Genomic DNA, 20,644 nt, shown 5'->3' with positions numbered 1-20,644 from the left:
TCTTTGGGGAAATAAAAATTGGAGTGTCAGGAGGTGTAAGCACCAGGAGATTTACTTCTGTGCCACTGTAATTTCTCCAGGCCTAAAATCTGATTTAAACTAACACACAGGGGCTGTGAGATCTGTATTCCAGAAAGCACTACAGTGAGTATGTTTCATACGAAAAGCGCTCACATTCCAAGTAGGAAGGTTTTGTACAATTACCTGACTGCAAGAGTGGGGCTGACGAACGTGTGTCAGCCCTGGTAGGAGTGCCATGGATGTATGGGTGCGCTCCTTGTGGGAACGGGGTTATTTGCAGGACAGGGACATCGACAATAAATCCCGGCAGAGCACGGGCATCGATAATCCATCCTGGTAGCGCGGCTTTGGCCCGGCTGAGGAAGTGGCGCTGCCGCGACGTGAGGCGATTCCCGACTAAAGAAGGCGATCGCCGGCGCGGCCGTTGCCGGGCGACCGAGCGGGACCGGCCGGGCCCGGCCCGCGGCTCTTTCCCGGGGCTCCTTCCCAGGGCTCCTTCCCGGGGCTCCTTCCCGGGGCTCTCCGCCGGGGATTCTTCCCGAGGTTCTTTGCCAGGGCTCTAGGAGGACACGGCGGCGGCCGCGGGCGCTGCTAGGCGGCAGCGAGACGCGTCCGCCATGGCGGGGGTACGCACCGCCGACTGCGGGCTGCAGGTGAGCGGCGGCGGCCGGGGCAGGGAAGGGGCAGGGGCAGGGGCAAGGGAAAGCCGACGCTGGGGAGCGGGGCCTGCGAGCAGGTTTCTGCCATTGGGAATACGTTAATTCGCTGTTACAGGCAGCACACACAGAAAAATCCGCGTTGTTTTGAAAATGGAAGCAGGCTGCCTGCGGTGAGGACAGCGGGAGCTGCGGCCCGTGACTGGGCTGGGAGCAGCCCCGCTGCCCCGTCTCTGACAGCCGCGCTGTAGGAGCAGCCGGAGGTCCGGAATATCGAGTTACTGGTGCATTTCTTTATGGGTTTACAATCTGTAATTAAGACCAGTGCCCCTCAGAATCATGAGAATGTATTGTGTCCGTTATGTCCTGCAGCAGAGAGTCCAAAATATGTGGAGTTCTTCCATTGGTTTGGACCTGCCACCTGCTTCAGGCTCCCGTCTTGCGGCACCTCTTCTCATTAGATCCTCGTCTTGTGTTCTTCCCGATCAAAACATACAAAAGAGGAGAAGTGTCACATGATGATACATCATAAGTGCCCAAAAATGAAAGAGGGACTTGCAAGATAGATTTCTTATGATGAAGAAATATAAATAAATACATGGAGATTCGGAGTCTTTTTTTGATTCAGATATGCTAGGGGAATGGAGATAGAATGGATGCACTATGCTTCAGCATAACTATCAATTAAATAGGCTTATCTCAGTTTGGCTTACATATGTGTGGGAGGGGAGAATTAAAGCTGAGCTTGAACAAGTGAATCCTCCCTTTTTTGTAAAAGTTATTTGTGAAGCCATTTCAGGATGGGCTACAGGAGGCAATTTCGGATCATGCAACAAGCAAGGAAAAAGATGAATATCCAGATGACTTTGAAAGTGATGAAGATGGCATGTTAAGTGGTAAAAAGAATTAAATATTTTTCCTTGTGTTTTTCCTTTCTTAACTCATTACTAGATCCTAGACAATCTTTATGTGTCGATATAATTTAGTGTTCCAAGGTTTCATATTTTAACAACTTCTAAAGCGCTGTCTTCCTCTGCGAAGTTACCAGCAGAATTCCCAATGAAATCAGCAGATGTGCCAGCCTGCTAGACCACACACAGCCTGTACTGGTCCCTACCATTGTGGTCCCCAGTTCTCCTCCACAGTCTCTTGTTTACTTGACACCTGCTTCAGACAGTAGTGCACTGTGCTGTAAATGAAAGTGGGCATGGGCAGAGAAAAAGGCAGTGTTTTTTTCGTAATGGTTTCCCTGCCTGGACAATCAGTGAATAAGGGCTGCAGAACAGAATTCCCTGGCAGACTACGTAAACCAGAAATGAGTTTGATCTGTCTGTTTTTCTTGGAGCAGGATGCATTTGTTGTTTGCTAATATTTATGCTTAGTCTAGCAAGATTGGCCAAAAGACTCTTCTTCCTGCTGGTATGGCACTAAATGTTAAGGAAAGTAGGAATATTAAATATGATCATGTATTTTTAAAAGGACTTCCGCCGCAGCCTGTTTTTCATTCTCACCTGAAGCATCTTTTAACAGTTTGTACGATGCTTTGATTTCCCTTTGTGGATAAGAATTAGGAAAACATCTCTCCAGCAGTTAATGCATTATCCCACTATCATGACATTCTTTTGTTCAAGACTTGTTCAAGCATTCAAGCTCCAAAATTAGGTCAAAATTAGCAATAACAGGCTAGAAGAAGATAAATAAGTTTGGTAAACATGTGAATCTTGGCATTGTAGAAGATACTTCCTTTTGAGTATCTTCTAGTTAACGTTAAATGGGGCAGAAGTGAAGAGAAGGGAGGATGGGTTCCAATACAAAATGTGCCCAGCTTTGTTGTTGATTACTTGCTTCCACTTTCTATAGCATTGACACATTTATTTTCAGAAGGACTTTAAATTGCATGGCAGAAAATAATAAATGAGTGAATATTTTTCTTTGATTGGGTTCATGAAAATAGATGACAGGAAAGGAAGTAGAATAAGTCTGTAGTTTGGTGGCTTTGCAGAGATCAGAGGCTCAGAAAGAGAAATGCTCAGAAACTTAAGTCAGGAGGGTGTTACATGAAAAACAGTGTTAAGTTATAGAAGATACAGGTTCTGTATTGCATTTTTTTCCACTTGTATCAAATACAAGTTGATTATGTGCTCTTTGCAGATATTGGTGAAGAACGTGCTGAAAGTAATTCAGGTTCTACAAGCACTGAGAGATCTCTTGCTGGGAGTCCTCTCTTGAATGATGATGCTTTTCAAAAAGTAGTAGATTTGGAAAACGAAGCTCCTGATGACTTGAATTTATCCTTTCATGAAAAGAAGCTTCAGCAAATAATGGTTTTAGAAGGTGAGCCCATACAGAATGACAGAAAAGATGGCAAAGAAGGATGTTTGGAAGGTCAAAATGAGGATAACAACAGAAAAAATAATGAAGTATGGTGTGATAATAGTGAAAGTGATGACTTGCCTATTAACAAACTACATGAAAAAAGAAATCAAGAGGAAAACCAACCAAAAGCAAAGCCTCAGGTGCGCAAAAAACGAAATGCTTCAGCACCAGGTAAAAAGAAAATATTTTAATGTTGTTGCTACTTAACCATTTTACAGTATTTTAAAGTGTTTTAATTTGGGTTATTTTCTATGTTAACAATAATCTTCTAAAGATACATGAAATCTGTATGCCAGGGGGTAAACTGAACCAGTGTGGGCCAAAAGCAGGAGGTTCCTGCTTGTCTTTTCCTTTCAGAAGATGAAAGACAGCTGTTTAGGTCCCTAAAGTCCAGCTCTCCATTGGTGCATGTGCATGGAAGGCGTGAGGGGACTGCCGAGATGCCCCTCAGTGTGTGCATGGCACAGAAAGCTGCATTCACATGGTGTCCACTGGCGCAGTTTGGATGTGTACACAAACACATAACCCCCTCCAAACTCGAATGCTTCAGTATAAGAATAGTCAATTCATTTTTAATATGCAATGCAGAACTTGGAATTCTGCCAATCAATATATGTATCAAAAGACTATTTTTTATGGAATTCCTAATATGACAGGAATTTGTCCTCCTTGGTGTTGAGATAAGTTTATGGCTGGTCATTACCTTTGATGGAATATTGGAACTTTGAAATTGGTAGAGCACGATTAAAGGTATCAGCTTCAGTTTTCCTTTCCACATGATGGCACCAAAGTGCCATCAAAGGCTTTTGAATGTGCACACACCTCTTCCTGACTGGTGTGCCAGTGTAGTTTTAGACTGGCAGAAAAGAAGTTGAACTACTCCATTTCTTCATGTGAATTAAAGTAGCGCAGTGACACACTGCAATATTGGTTAAAATTCAGGAAATTCAGAATTCTTGTCACCTTGAATGTACCTTCATCACTGTAAATTTAGAGTAAATTTCTTTGATTATGGGCATTGATGTTCCTTTCTTCAGGTAATTTGGAGTTAATTTGTCATCCCAAAAATCAATTCTTCTAAAGAATTCCATCAGAAATTTGTAAACTATTTTTAATTTTATTTTACTTGGGCATTTTTTGGTTTCTGTCTGAATTGTTTTACAGATTTAGATCTCTGCATTACTGGAAGTTGAAATCTGATGAAAATGGCTTTTAAGTCTTACTAATAATGTGTTTTGTAAATAATGGCTTCACCATTTAGGCATTTATGCAGATTGAGGTGATGTTTTCTTTAAATCCCCACTGTGGAATTTTTCAGTTATTCCTTCATGTGTCCCACACCCCTGAAGAACACTACACAATGGAAGCATTATTTGTTACCCAGAGTGTTAGCTGGCATACTTCATTAGAAGTCGGCCAGATGTCAGAAGAGATCTTGCTGTGACTACATTGACTCTTGCTTTTGGTTTCTGCACTAGAGCCACATAAGGCAGATGGAAAGTTTTCCCTTTGTCTTGCTCCTACATTCTCTGACATTCAGGCTTCAGTTGCTACTCCAGTCTTATATGAAAATACAAGTGAATGCTGCTCTTATTTGTATATAGTTCTCAGAAGGAGGCCTACAGAAAATACATTGTACTATATAAAATCTAGTAACAACTTTCATAGATGGATGGTTTTTCTACAACTACATTTTGTACAGAAAAAAAACAATACTCAAAAACAATGAGGTTCTTTTTAATGTGTCCTCTCAATCTTTTTTCTCCCTTTAGAGAAAGATCAGAAGACTGTCAACACCAGTGACTTGAAACTGGAGGACAATGGTATGAAATCGCCTTCTGCTGACAGTTCAGATGGAATGATGAAAATAACAGAAGAGCAAAAAATAGCTGATGCAATGCAGGAGGTGTCAATGAATGATCAATCTGAGCATGGGGAGGCAAAAAACACATCCAAGAACTCTGTCAAGGTATTGCTCATACACAGTTTACCATTGTTTGGAACAATGTCCTGGAAGCACAGTGGAGTTTTGTAATGTTGCTGTTGGTATCTTAAGTGTGTAAAGCTGACAATTTAGATCTGGTTTCTAGAGACGAGGCTCTTGTAAATTCTGTATAGCTTTATGGAAGATGTAAGGAATACCTTTTCCACAAATTATTGAAGTCAGATAAAGGTATTGAAATGTGTTTTCCAGCCTTAAGAAAGTACCCTTTTCAAAGTGAAAATGTCAGATGTCTGTTGTGAGGATAGCTGAATAGCAGTGAGCAATGTGTGTTGGCAGAGGATGGAATCCATGTGTGACCTGAATAATGGATAGGATGCAGAGCGCTCTACACTTTCTCCTAAAAAGAAAATATGTAGCTGCATGTAATTATTGAAGCTAAGTAATCAAAAGACTTAAAAGAGTATTTATAGAATAAACCAGCTGTGTGCTTTTCACTTTTTACTATTTCTAAACTATTGACTGTATTTTTACATAATACAAATGAACATTCCTAGCTGCCATTCCAAAGTGATACAGGCATTCTGAATGGTTGGTTGGTTGGTTGGTTGGTTGGTTTGGGGACTTTCTTTGGTTTGTTTTTTGGTTTTTTTCTCTCCTTACTTCCTTACTCTGTACTATACCCTCTCTTTATTAGGGTGTCTTTCTTGCCTGTTTTTGTAACATCATGAGACCACGGAATATCTTGACTTTGAAGAGATTCATAAGGGCTGAGTCCAATTCTCAGTGCCCTTGTTATCTTTTAAAAACCTGTTTCATCCTGATCTGTTGTTGAAGAGACTCTATAACTTTAATTTTTCTCTGTGTTTCTTAGAAACTAAGTGAAACAAAGGAGAGAGTTGAGAACCCAAAGGCTTCTTTATCTGACAGGTAAGAGGAGAATGCCAAGTGTTGTTCTGAGCCATTTAAGATACCTGTAAGCGCCCCGACAATGCTGCTCTCCTCTCGTTTTCTGTCAGCATTATCTTTGCTGCTGACAACCTCTGACCATCTGTGGAAAACAGCCAAGTGCATGTGACATGTTGTTATGACCCCTGCTCAGGTTTATGTCAGATCAGACTCCCAGATCTTTTGCCAGTGTCCGTGGTGAGTGTGTTACTGGAGTCTTTACAGGCTCTAAGCTGTTTCTTAGATGAAAGTGTAAGTAATTTGCAAATTTACAAGAGGTAATTTTTTTCTCCTTTTCCTTTCCCCAGTCCCCAGGCCCCAGTCAAGTGCATACAAAAAAATCACAGTAACTTTTGGTATGCACTGAAATAAAAGGAACACTACTCATACCCAGCTCATAATACAATATGAGCTACAGTAAAAGGAAAGGTCATTAATGTGTTTGTGTCCTGGTATTTTCCTAGGTCTACAACTTCTGTGCATTTAAAGAGAAAGGGGAAAGCTGTTCCATCAACTTCCCCTGTTTCTTCTCAGTATCTGGGATCATTGAAGATGTTGGATGATAAATGCATGCCGAAGACAAGTCCAGAATTCAACAAAGTAGATAATTTAAGGGCAGCTGTTTATCAGGTAGATTTGAAAAAATGAACAACAAAAAAAATTGTGCACATAAAGGTCCTGATACAGGGCTCAAGACCTCATTTTTTCTTGCAATCAATATTTTTTGCTATATTCTTTTTATTGGCTTACAGTATAGTAATCCTTTTATTCTGTTGGCTATGCCTTTTCCTCATATTATGAACAAAAAGCTCAATGAAAGGGTCATAATGTTGTTATGTGGTTTATACTTTATTGTTTCAGACTATTTTCAGGCACATATTTTCCTTTATTTCTACTTCATCCTTAACATAAGTAAGTGTCTACCTACAGTTCTTTGGTTATTTCCCTGATACATTCTATTCAAACAGCATTCAGGAGAAGTGATAAAAAATCTTGTACTCTTTCTAGAAGAATAATATATGTAAATTCCTTGTAGAATTTCACAATTATTTTCTGGGTTTAAACAAATTTTTGCTTATCTGTTTGACAACAACTCTCATTAACAGGCACTGTTTATATTGGTATGTGGTTTTAATACTTTTTATGGCCCTAAAAGAAATGTTAGACCCTCAAATCCATATTTATATTGGATTCACAGTTTTTGAGAGTAGAATAGTTTTCATTTAGGACACTATTATCTTTGAGCTGCATACCAAATATACAGTTAATTCTTGAAAATTTAAGCCTGATTCTGCAGATGCTCATAACCTTTTATAGCTGCCTGAAGTCTCACTTCTCCCAGCAGGATTTTATTCTCTTTTATTGTGTGTATTTTTGAGAGAGACAACAAATGTAAATAATATTCCTATAGACCAAATAATAAGAACCTTTATTACATTCTTCCATTTAATTTTGATTAGTGCTGACATTTTTGTTGGCATTTCTAGGAAGATGCTTTTTAGAAGATCTTTGAGCTTTTTTAGATTTTGTAGCTGTGATTTTAGAACCTTAAATTTTTTTGATCACAATGTTCATATGATGACATCTTAGTTTTCCATATAGAATGCTTATTTAACTTGGAAAAACTGAGAGTAATTTTGGTGGTCATTATATTGGTGCTGTTCTTTACTTATACCTTAAAAGGACTTTAAAATATTTTAATGATTCTTTCAGAACTGGTTGGAAAGGAAAAAGCTCCTTCTACTGGAATTAAAGAGAAGTGAAAAAGAAAAAGCTGAAATTCTAAGGAACAATACTGAAAAGGTTTGTTTACATTGTTGTTTAAAAAGAAGTTGACAAACTATGACTCTTTGAAGTGTTCTTCCTGCCTGAGTACATCCCTCTGCTGTTGAGAGGTATCTGGTTTTCTCCAAATAGCACAAGGTCATGTGAAATAATAAATGGCATGTCCTGCTTGTTAGGGTTGTGATAAGCAGTGTCTGTCCAATGCTTCCCTACACATTTACATAAGGTGTGTTAGAAATGTGCTTCACAGATTAATTTCTGAGTTAGTTTGCAAAGACCTTGGGATGCTTAATTCTTAAAGTGCCAAGTTTTGTTTTGTTTTATGCATAAGAACATGCATTCACTCCCTGCCTCAAGAGATGCTTACGTAGAGAGCGCTCTGGCTTGAATAGTATCATGCACATTCTTTGAATTGGCTTTTAACTATGTAATATGTTTCACTTCTAAGCATTTAGCATGCATTTCATATCCTTCTGCACATATTTTGTGGGAGCAGTTAGTCTCATTCAAGTAAATTAAAAATGGGCATAGAAAAAACCCCTATATATGCTTAAAATTTAATTGTAATACTTGCAATGTTGTCAGCAAATCAATGTGTTTCTTTATTGCTCCATTTAGCAATAAGTTTACAGCTTACTATTTCACTTAAAATTTCACACTGAAATTGATTTAAATGTAGACTTTTATTTCTAATCTAGAAAGAAGCACTTAAAAGAGAAGAATCAATTGCATGTTATGAAGCCTGGAAAAAAAAGAAAGAGAAAGAAGCAAGGAAGTTAAGTGAAAGAAAAAAGTGTGAGGAGCTTGAGGAAAAGAAACCAGCAGAACAGAATAAGGAAAAAACAGAAGCAGCACAAGCGGTGACGTGAAATATGTACCTGAGTGTGTATTTGAATGTGGTTCAGGAGCTGGTAAAAATAATTTTGATTAATCCAGAATGAGATGAAAATGAACTAGAATCTTAAAATCTAGACATGCTTAGTTTTTGAAGGAAGCTTGCTTGTACTAGGCTTTGTTCTGTAAGAAATGTGTAACATTTACACTTGCAGACAAACAGGTTTCTATATTTGGAGTCTATTAACTGAGCGTAAAATAAACTTCATGCAAATACATTAGCAATTAACTATTACCTACTGGAAAAATAAGATTCTTTTTAGATATAGTGATACCCACTTCTGAGCAATTCTGCAAGCGAATATTCTAAAATTAGAATGTGTAGAAATTACAAAAAATAATAATGCAGATTAGACTAGTGGAGTATTGACAGAAAGTGAGAGGTAAGATTTTTTTATAGATCTGTGGTTGTCTTTAGGCATTCAAGAAATGGAAAGAAAGAAAAGTGGAATATTTAAGAGAGCAAAATAAGAAGGAAAAACAGTCTGAAAGAATGAGGAAGAAGATAGAAGAGGACCTAGTTGCAGAGAAGAGGAGAGTCAGTGTATCAGCAGTTGAAAAATGGTACTTCTCCACTGTGTTTTTTTATATCATAGCTTCCAAAATCCTCGCTTATAAATGTAATAGGTCTTCTGTGAATGCTTGATGTGCTTGTAATTGGTAGACAATGGATTGCTTGGGATCAGACTCTTCATTCCCAATGGAGACAAAGTCTAACACTGCAAACCAGCTGTGCAGCTCCCTTCGGTTTATTAATTTAGTTACTTTCCTCCCCAAGAGGATATTAACTAAGCCTAGACAGAGATACTGCAAATGATAAAATTCACTGTGTAGTAGTATTGTGTCTTACATAGTTATTTTCATGCTTCATTACTAAGCCAGAGGAAGGAAGGTAAGTCTTTAAAGTTTCATGGAATACAGTATAAGAATGCAGATGTAGGAAGAAGGAAATAAGATGTATCTGCTGGAGATATTCTTTATTAGTTTTATAAGCCAAGAGTTTTCACAAAAAATGCACTACTTAAGGTTACGTACAGAAGTTCAGAATGTTTTTTTTTTATTATTATTCTAAAAAAGTACAGAAAAGGTGATGCCATAATAGGTAGAGTAGTAGATTCATTTATACCTTGGTGACGTATAAAAATGGACATGGAAGATTTTAAATACTTATTCTCAATCTTTTATTTAAATTTTGACTCAAATTACTTAATTGGTCACAGATGCAGCTTTTGGTCTGTACGTTAAGACCTCTCGCTCTTCCCTCTCACTATGCAGGAATGAAAAGAAGAAGGAATATATCAAAAAGAAAAAAGTAGAAAAGTTCCTGGAGAAAAAAAAGCGAGAAATGCAACAGGCAAAGAAGGAAGAAAAAAGTGAAAAGGCTATGGAGGAATATGAAAGATGGCTGGTATGTTTGATTTGGTTTGGGGTTTTCTTTGCCTTTTGTCAAAGCCAGAACATTTGGTGTAGTGTGAGCACCTGAGTATTGTAATACTCATGGGCTGTTTTGCTGTTATGAGAGAGGCCAGATGATGGCAACATTACATTGCTTGTCCCCCTTGAATGCGTGAGCAAAATGTTGCTAAAGTACAGTGCACTTGATATCTGGCATACATGGAAAATACATTCTCCCTACCTACACAGAATTTTCAGTTTCCCTAAGGCTTCATTTTTTGCCATTCCATGTCAGGAGCAGCCGTCTCTGAAGGGCCATTTAGCCAGAGCACAAAACCTGCAAAGTCAAAAAGCATTGCCAGCTGCAGCAGTCAGCGCATGTACATTCAAGGAAGCATTTAAAATGGAGACTTGCAGACCTCACAATTGATAAAAGGACTTGTAATGGAGTTTATGATAATTTCCATTTGCAAGAAAGGGTGGAACTCTGATGCTCCCAATTATATTTTTCTCACAGCAGCGTCCTTGTTGTAAAGCAGTAAATTAATCCAGTGCTCTAGTACCAACAATAAGGCAGGTTATTTTTCCATGCTGCAGAAAGACAAACTAGAAGAGAGATCACTAATATTCTTAGCATGTTGTTTTCTTAAAGATATGTGACTTGTCAGTTAAAGAAGAACCTGTTTTAATTCCCCACCCTGTGACAGTCTTCCTTCATACTGCCTGTCAAGTTTTTTTTACTTAGAAAATGTTTCTTCTGTTTTTTCATGTGATTTCTGGCATGCCTTGTACATATGGTCTGTGTTGCCATTTTTAAGAATAAGATCTTGCAACCCAGCTGGATTATGGTCCTTACAGGAATCCTTCTTTAGTGTCAATGGCTTAAATATTTTTCTTTTTTTTTTAGGAGGGAGAGGCAGATAGATGAAAACTGAGTCAGGCAGCTGTAGAGGTGTGGACAGGTTTAGAAAGGACAATCATTCTTTACTTGGTGGCTAACTCAGAAATACACAGTTGCACAAAACAGCAAGAGCGTGCACATTTTTCCCTTCTCTCTGTTTGCAAACTTTTTTAATCTTAGGTTTATATCTTTTAAGATGTTTGACCTGTTGAAATACCTCTCATTTCTGTAATCACTGATAAGGTTGTTTTCTGGTCCCCATTGTCAAGAGATTATCAGCTCAGTTTAGCAAATGATAATGTCTGATCTTAGGTGATTTCTTGCTTGAACAACACTCCTGATTGCCAAGGTAGGGAGTTCTGTGCTTTGAGTAGTAACTAATCGACTGCCCTGCTATGGTCTGCTCAGTGAGACTATCCTAATCAACTTAGTTGTACCAAAGCAAGAGTGTTACTTCTCATTGTATATTTGACTTCCTTCCTGTCCTGGATTCTGTATGAAGGTAAAAAAAATATCCCTTTTTTTCTGGAGTGAAGGTTGCTGCCTAGCACAGGCTCTCCCATTCAAATTGTGTGTGAACTCCTGAGGTGATCACTTCAATGGGATTATTAATGAAAATTTTAGTGTTGGAGGAATGACCAGATCTAACTAGATATATATGTGAAATAAGCAAGTATAGGATGGGATAAGTACTGAACTGGTTGGCAGAGGTGCCTCTGAAATGATCCCATTTTCAGTGTCAGTGTGCAAGTGTTGACTGATGTGTCTCGTGCCCAGTCTTCACATTTTTTACTTTCAGAATTTGTGCTGTATTTTTGCAACTTCCACATCTTTATTTGAGAAAGCACATTGGGAAATGGCTCTGTCATAATTTTAGGCCAGAATATTGCCTCACTTTGTACAGTTGCAGAAAAAAATACAGACAGTAGTGAACTGCCCGAGAGAAACACTGTAAAGTTGTCATTGCATTACCAGGGGAACTCAGGTGACGTCTGCCTGCAGGTGGATATGCATCAGACTGAGGGTAGAATTTGGAAGCCTTTTAAAAGTATTCTTTCAACTACAATTATTTTTTAAATGGAAATAAAATAGTAGTGATATAGTGGGAAGTCTAATATGTTTTCATTAACATTCATCAGAAAGAAATGTGTACATTCATCCTTGGCTTTCCTGAAGCAGGTGTTGACCATAATGCATGGATAAAACAGCCATAAAAATCTCATTGTAGTTCTTCTAAAATAGAAGAAACATTCTGCTTTTATGTTAATGGCAATGCTGAATTACTTCTGCTTTTAGAGGTCATTGTGTGAATGTTTGATAGCATAAGAGCATAGAGAAGATTACTTTTTAAGCCTGGAAATAAATGCCCTGGAAAAGGCTATTAACACTTGTAAAATACTGGCATAAATAGGATAATCTTGAGATGAGATGCTTTAGAAGCTGGAAATTCCATCTTCTGATTATTTTGTTTCTTCTGATCATTTGCTTCTTGCTACTCACCAAGAACTCTTCAAGCCAATCTATCTTGATAAATGATCATTTTTTACTTACTGTATAATGCCAGACACTTGTCATTGCTATGCACCTGTTCTGAGGAGCGGAATATGGACAAGAATTATGTAGAAAGTTGCTAATGACTGATCACTTTCGTTGCCATTATTTCTGACATACTAATCTTGATACTTGTTTACTGTAGATAGAAGTGAATATCAGCTCCAGATGAGTTAATGTTGTCCATTATCTTTGATAAACATCAACCTACCATGAGCTTCTGAGAAGAAATGCTGCTCTCAAATAGTTCTCAAAGACCATCACAGTAATGTTGAAAGCCTTAGAAGAAGTTTGACATTTTACCTTGTATTTGACCATTTGCAATATCTATTTTTGGTATTCTAAAGCTGTTTAAAAACATCAAGAAAGGATATACTGGATAAGTCCCATGGATTTGTTGCTTTTCAGGGTTAGAAATAGCTGAAGTGGGTTGTTAATTTCATGTATTCATTAATTTCATATGATCTCTGAAAATTCTTTCTAAATCGCAATTTTCATGGCCTGTCATTGCAATAGGTTGGAAATAAGACTGCTATTGTTACTCCTCTCAAATGTTGTCAGTCTTCTGTAATACCTAAAATTCAATTTCTATGTGACAGTCATACTGGTAAAGAATGTGCTCTTCCCAGAATTTCATAAGTGAAAAATATATTCATCTTACTAGGCTATTGAGTAGGAAACTTCCACAGAAATGAAGCCACACAGTTGACTTGATCTAGTGCAAGACAAGGTACAGTTATTGATTTAACCTTTCACTGTTTCTGTTACTCTACTTCAATTACTGCAAATAACATCTTGTTTATTATTCTGTGGAATATTTATATTAGTTATGTCTTGTGAGAATTTGCACTTTACGACAAGAGTTACAAGAACATAAAACTTTGTGTGTTGAAGACAGGAAGGAGGCAAGTAGATCTTCACTTTGAATTTAATCTTTTAAGAACAGTTAAATTAGTTTAAGACGCTTTCCTTGCCACTTGGATTCATTAATGCAAACTGGATCTCAAACCCAAACACTCAAAACTGAAGCACAGTTTAAAAATCCAGAGCAACTTCTGTTCCTTTCCTGGGTGGGTTTATGCTTTATTTTTGGTTGTGGTTTTTCATACTTGAGTCTGTTGTGTAACATCTAGTCAGTAGAGAGTCCTTGATAAACACAAATTATGCACATTTCTTTGTAGCATGCAGTTTCTCTAATGCTTGCAATACTGCTACAATAAGTGTTACTTTTAATGTTTTAATAAGTTTTCACTTACCTGTCCTGATGGCATACATATCTTTGTACAATATAATTCTATGATTATAGATCCACGAGCATGTATCTTATATGTATTCCTTTAGAGCATGTTCTTCCCTAGCTCATCTGTACTGCTTCACATACCTTTTTTTGAAAAACATCACTTATAATGAAGACTACTTCTCTCTTAGGGTACTAAACAGTTCCCTTGAACAATTTTAGGATATCTTGAATTTTTTCTAAAGACCCAAAGCCATTAGTTGTGTTCATCTGACAAAATCTCTGTGGAGGGAGAAAGAAGGCAAAAATGAGGGATGAGAGGAGTCAGAATGTTACAATACTGCAAGCCTAGTTTGTCTCAATTGCTCCATGTGATCAGAAAAATATAGTTTTTACAGAGAGATAGTACTTTTTATTAGACTGTGATGAACTTTTGTATTGCTTACTTTAGCAAAGGGCATTCCTTTTCCATGCAAACCTTGCCTTGCTTTTAATCAGCCTTACTAGTAACGACATGAAATTATTGCATGTTTGTTTAGCCAGACCAGATGCTCCTGACTGAATTGGATCTTAAGGTTTATGTTTACAAAGAGCTGAAGGGCACAGATTAAAATCATATTGATAGGGTCGATATTGCTGTGTGTTGCTTTGCATTCTACAATTTTTGGACACATATGTGTAAAACAGGAGAAAACTTCACTCAAGCTTTCTCACAGTAATGCTTCCACACCCGTTTTTCAGTCTACTGCCTCAGCCCCAGTTACCTCACTATTGCCCTGCTCACATATGAGTAACAGACAAACACTGCCAGCATTTTGGGCATTTGTAAATATATGGCATCCATCAGAGAAGAGGATGATGGGTTATATGAGAGTACCAGTTATCTTACAGCTGTCCTCAAAGAGCAGTACTTCCACTGCAGTGCAGTTCATACATGTGAAAATACAAAACTTCTATGGATGCTTCAAAATGCTGGCTGATGGGCTGCAAACAATGAAGGAACCAGGGCTGGATGTGGCACAGCTGATGATGGTTTTAAGTGGGCATATCCACATTGCATCTTTACTACCAGGGATGTGTTTGCCAGTTGTTGGTCTTGGGAATGAGTGTACTGTTCGTGTGTGAGAAAGGCAGCTGCTCAAGAACCTTTTATCCACCCATCACAGGGGCACTGTAAATTGTGCTGTGGTCTATATGGCCAACCTTGGTTCCACCAAGAAAGAAACTGCTTTTAAGTCAGTAAGAAATCTGCATCCATATGCACCACAAACCTGCAAAGAAAACTTGCACCCATAGAGAGCTTGCCAGTGTACTAAACTGCTAATGCTGATGCACCTTTAGATGCTGGTTCTCTTGAGGGTAAAATGGCAGTCATCTTTGCAAAGAAGAATGCTTATGAAGAATAGAACTGATTAGAAATTCAAAAATGATTATTAATAATTGCAACTTAATTTTTGAATGACAGGTCTCTTGAAAATCATTAGTTAATGAGACACAAAAAGAGTGCAGCAAGTGTCTTGCAATCTTCATCATCCTAATTGCCCCACTGCTGTTTGAAACAACAGAAAATAGAATTGGAACCTTGCAGTGCTTATAACATTAATTAGATAGGTCTTTGTTTAAAATTAAATTGTTTAATTACCAGTTTGTTCTAATACATGGCAAGTGTGATTTAATAAGTACAGAAAGTTACAATGATGCATCAGTGTTCTCATTATATGAGAACAACATATTTTGCATTGTGATTTAGGTATCCTCCTAAAGACAAGAAGTAATTAATGTGAGACTAATTACATGCTAGACCAATACCTAGTCCAGTAGGCTTTCTGTTGGGCTTTTTGTTTAGACAGTGCACAAACCCAGCCCATCCTTGAGACAGACACCCTAATTGTAAGTGACTTCCAATGTGTAGTCTCTTTTGCTGGTTGCATTGTGCAAAGTCCGTGACTGAACCTGCAAAAGGGATGTGCTGAGCTCCAAAAGGCAGATTTCCATTGCATGTTTTCTTTTCATTCTACACAAGAAAGGCATAACAATAATGTAACTTTTCTGTTTGTATAATTGTTGTTGAGGGGCAGTGGGTTGGTTTTGGTTTGGGCTTTTTTTCACACATCTTTTTATTCTCAGGAAAACAAAATGAGGAGAGAACAGCTTGAGAAGAGCCAAAAGAAGTTTCAGGCTGTCCATGGGAATGAAATGAGTCCTCCCTGGAGACCACCTGGCAAAGTCACATATTCTAGTAATTACTAAGGAGTTCATTGCCTTCCCAAAGAACAGATAGTTTACAAAGTTCTGTCAATAGCCGGTAGCTCTTTTGTTATCAGCTGATTTTCACTGAATCTATTATAGGTGTTAAATTATTTCTTTTATAGTTTAATTGATATCTGCAGTTTAAATAAACCTGTTACTCATTTGCATTGCTTTAGAAAATGTAATAATTTTTCTAATTACACATTTAAATTACTTTTGCTAAATGCCGTGGTATGTCATACCTTTTTGGTGAAAATTTATATCCAGGATACATAAAGCTGGACTCAGGCATTTTTTTTTCTCCCCATAAGTAGCAGAAAGGTTATTTTTAAGTTACTAGACCACACTCCTAAGGAGTTATTTCTTGAAGAAATTATATGAGGAGGCTGTGGGGTAAGGATGATGGTAAGGAGATATTGGCTCTCTTGCGGTGGTAGATGAAAAAACTCTAGGAGTATGGAAGCAGAATGCCATTTTCATACAGTAGTGTATAAGATACAGAGAAAATATATATTGCAGATAGGTGAATACAGGGCTTTCATAAGCTCCAGGTCTGGCTCTGGCTGTTACCTCAGGGTAGGCCAGGCATTTTTCCAGTAGTAGTTGAGAAAAGAGAAAGAATCTACTGCCAGCAGAAACTTTCAAGTTGCTGAGAAGCAGCTTCAGTGGCCCATGTAAGAGGCAGAGTAAACTTACAGACTGCAGCAGGAGAGATGACTGCAGCCCTGGCAGAATGCAAAAGAATTGCCAATTCAAAAGTGGCACACCTGGATTTTTTGAGAAAATACTAAATTACTTCAGGCCTTCAGATTGGGATAGTGATGTCCATCATTGATGCTCTGGCCTTTTAGCACTTGGTGTCTTGAATCTGAGTTTAGTCTGTTGAGAAACTCCAACTGTAGTATAATGGGAGGATGAAATTTGTAGCAGGCACCAGAGTTTATTGTACAGCAGACCTGAAGAGTCTGAGACAAGGCAGCCTGTGAGAAAGATCTGGATCTTTATTTTTGCAGTGTCCACCTAGAGGAAACAAGGAAGGTCCCTCTGCTGACTTGAGGGATGGAAATGAAAAGTGTGGTAGAGTTAGTGGCAGAGATAAAGAGAGTTTGTCAGGTGCCTGTTCCTGAGCTGAATGCTGCATCCTCACTGACTTTAAGCCTTTCTATAACTGGATAAAAGGTTTTGACAGAAGACAGAAGTGAGAAGATGTGGGTGACATCTTTCAGAAGAATGAGGAGAAGCTCACAAATTGACAACTTCTCAATTAGGAAAAGATGCTGAAGTCTGTAGACAAGGGAAACCAGCTAGTTGATATGTTTAACTGTTATAATAAAATTTGGGGAGCTTCATTTAATGTTATATTGTAAAAATTTGTGCATGTGACAGCATAACACAAATGTGATAGGAGAATTAGAGCTGAGAAATATATAAATATGTACATTAATGTATAAGAATATACATATATCTGTATAGATCTTATCTATATGTTTATTGGTGGCAGAAAATATTTTGTATTAATAAAGTATATTTTAGTACAATGAGCCTCAATATTTTAACTGGGTTTTGGAATACAGATCCTTATTTAAAGCTTTAATATATAGAAATTAACTAGGCAGTGACTCTAAGCACAAGGTGTCATTGTTAACGTGACAAGTAGATAGGGAACTGTATCCCACTGAAGGCAAGCTTCTACAGCATTCCAGCTGTCTCCTCCAGCTCCCTGACGCTTGCTGACACACCAATGCAAACATTCATTTAAGGAACATGGTTTCTAAACTAGAAGATGGTTAGTATCTCTAATTTTTTTCCAAAGTATTTAATTTAGGTATTAAGTTGCTCCTTTGGTGCTAAAGGCACAGGCTGATGATAAATGATTTTCTGTTTCAAGTCTCATTCTGGGTAAGAAAAATTGCATGCTGTTTTCCATTGTATCTTTTTTTCTTTTATGTTCACAAAATAGGAGTTCATCTTACGTGGTCTGTATATCATGGACTGCTGTGTTTCACTTGCTTAATTGTGTGTTTAACTGAGTTACTTGACTCAGACTAACAGAGATAAACTTTTCTGAGATGGAAACACCGATGGCAGCCTTGGCTGCACATCAAAACCTGGACTTGCTCCAGTGTGTCTATATCTTTCTTGCACTGGGGAGCCCAAAACTGAACATGATGCTCCAGATGCTGTCTCGCTCCCAGCTGCAGTGTCACACATGCCAAACAGAGGGGAACAATCCCTTCCATCCACCTGCTGAGCACACTCATACTAATGCAGCCCACAGTGTCATTGGCATTCCCTGCTGTGAGAGCCCATGCCTGGCTTATGCTCTGCTGCTTTTCCTCTGGCACCCCTGGGTATTTTCCTGCAAAGCTGCTTTTTGACTACTGGAGCTCAGGCTGTACTGTTGAAATGAGGTAACTTCACCCCAGATGCAGGACTTAGTTTGTCTTTGTTGACCTTAAAGGTTCCCACCACCCCCTTCTCCCACTTCCTGGCAAACACCCTGCTTGGCTCCATGGATTTAGCTGTGTCCAAGCAACTGAAGTGCTCCCTGTTCTGTCTGTTTCTTCAGTGCTTCAGTGTCTGAGGCAAGACCTCATCCATTAAAAAAAAAAAGGCAGAAAAGGACATGAAGCATCTCAGCTTTTTCCATGTCCTGTGTCACTAAGTCACCTGGCCCCTGAGGAGCAGGATCCCATTTTTCTGTCTGCCCATGTACTTCCAGAAGCACCTTTGAGTCCCATATAAGCTTTAACTCTTGCTGAGCTTTGTCTTTAGTAAATGCTTCCTTGTTGTAGTCAATGTAGAGTAATGTCTCTGTTTTGGTCCATGGTGCAAGTACTCTCCACCATCTCTCTTGCCTACTCTGAACTCCAGCAGGAGAGCCTGTGCCTGCCTGCTGGCTGCCTGCCCCTCTTGTCTGACTACACACATGGCAGAATGGACTTGTTATTTGATGGGGATATCACTGAAGCTCAGCTAGCATTCCTGGGTCCCTTTGCTTCCCAGGGCAGCCTCCTGTGCGATCCTGCCAAACAGATCCCTAAATAAGCCATCATCTTCCCTCCTCAAGCCAAGGCTGTGGTTCTATTTCCTTTACTGCTTCTTACATGATTAGAAGTTTCACAGTCTCAGGCTTAGGGCAGTCAGGAGATCATCAGCTTTCCCAACCCAGACCAGTTCATTCCTGTAACCATCCATTAGCTAAGGTCAAGTCCCAGGCTTCTCTTAGAGCATCAGCACTTCCACCTCCAGATCTCTACAGACCTGTTGGCTTTTAAAGAGCAATTTCTCAGATTTTAATAGCCTTTATTAGTTAGATTTTCCCCTGATGGGTAATAAAGTAATTGCAAAATTCTTACCTGATTATTTCAACCTGGGGCATGGGGAAGTCTGTTCTTGTTAGCACATTGCATTCAGGCAGTTGAGCTGTTTTCGACATAGAACATTAATTTAGCCCCTACACTCAGAGGAAAAGTTCTAAGAAAAGTCTTTAGTACTGCAAGGTATGTTTCTCTTTTACTACTACTTCCTAAATTTATGAATTCTCTTTCACTGGAATGCTTTATTTCTGGATAGCTTCTGACTAGAACAATTGAAAGTTCTTTCATATAATTTTTCGTTTAAGGAAGCAGCAAGAACTCCCATTGTATGATAATAATTTTTCATGAATAGGAATACATAATAAATATGTATTCATATTCATCGAATATTAAAATTGCTCGAGTTCTTCGAATTATAAAATTGCTTGGCTGGTCCTTGATGACAGTAAATGATAGAAGGATAACATCAGTAACTTTCAGCTTTTAACTGTTGTAATGCCCAGGTGGAGCATCATATTAACAATATGCTGGTTAACTTTTATTTTCCTTTGCGCCTTTTAACATGCTGTAATACATTGAGCACCCATTCCCATATGCTGATTTCTAACCAAACCATTCTCATATGCTGATTTCTATCCAAACCATTTTTTTCCATGAGGGAAAAACAACAGGAAAAATAATATAGACAAAGGGGAAATATTTTAGCTGTCCTCTATCTATTTCACTTTCTTGAAGAAGCATCTGGAGAATCATTGCAAATAAATGATTCTTTGAGAAAAAACTTTCTTAGCTACCCTGAATTCCTCTATTCTTCTTAGCACTTCTAATACTGAAGTATAATGAGGATCTGCAGAGGTGATTTAGCACTGAGCCTAGCTGCTGGACTATGTTCTTTGTTGAAATGGGAGCCAGAAAGATTTTTTGCAAGAGATCAGCAAGCCAAATGAATAGCAGCGAGAAAATAAAGGCAAACAGTACTGTCATTATTCAGTTTATCATTTGTAGAGGCATTAGTGGTTATGAACATGATTCTGGATACTGCACAAGCAAAATGTAAAGATGACTTGCCACAGAAGGCTCCCCATCCCAGAAGACATGCAAAGAGATTTAGTCAAAAAGCACAAGGAGAGCGAGGAAGGCAGCATCCCTTCCTGCACAGCAGCTGTTGTACAACTGTCACAGCTCCTGGCACTTTGGTTTCACAGTCCACCAGCTACTGTCCTTGCTTGCTATCTTGCCTTCAGTAGGAAAGCCAATGTGCTGGTTTTCCCTTGACTCTTCTGCTGACTATGTGGTTAAGCAGCCTCTCTCTGGCTACCTTTCTTCTCATGTACCAAGTTTCCTGCCTTTCCTGCTTAAGAGTTCAAA

General features: G+C 38.5%; 1 protein-coding gene across 5 annotated transcripts; it reads left to right on the top strand.

The window, feature by feature from the left end:
- Window positions 1-205: 205 nt before the first annotated feature.
- On the top strand, window positions 206-17,476 carry MAP9 (microtubule associated protein 9). Of its 5 annotated transcripts, none has more exons than XM_074541171.1 (11): window positions 206-674; window positions 1,456-1,573; window positions 2,829-3,011; window positions 4,826-5,022; window positions 5,870-5,925; window positions 6,408-6,573; window positions 7,657-7,746; window positions 8,427-8,588; window positions 9,041-9,186; window positions 9,898-10,030; window positions 15,834-17,476. In XM_074541171.1, the coding sequence occupies exons 1-11, from the start codon at window positions 639-641 to the stop codon at window positions 15,954-15,956; spliced, it is 1,410 nt and encodes a 469-aa protein (XP_074397272.1). In that variant the 5' UTR covers window positions 206-638; the 3' UTR covers window positions 15,957-17,476. The 5 variants fall into 5 exon arrangements, with proteins under 5 accessions (XP_074397272.1, XP_074397270.1, XP_074397269.1 ...); XM_074541169.1 differs by having other exon boundaries at window positions 209-674; window positions 1,477-1,573; window positions 2,829-3,224; window positions 15,834-17,475; XM_074541168.1 differs by having other exon boundaries at window positions 209-674; window positions 1,468-1,573; window positions 2,829-3,224; window positions 15,834-17,475.
- Window positions 17,477-20,644: the final 3,168 nt, after the last annotated feature.

The sequence above is a fragment of the Zonotrichia albicollis genome, chromosome 5 (genome assembly GCF_047830755.1).
Source record: "Zonotrichia albicollis isolate bZonAlb1 chromosome 5, bZonAlb1.hap1, whole genome shotgun sequence".
Lineage (NCBI taxonomy): Eukaryota > Metazoa > Chordata > Aves > Passeriformes > Passerellidae > Zonotrichia > Zonotrichia albicollis.
This window is presented reverse-complemented; position numbering and strand designations above follow the sequence as displayed.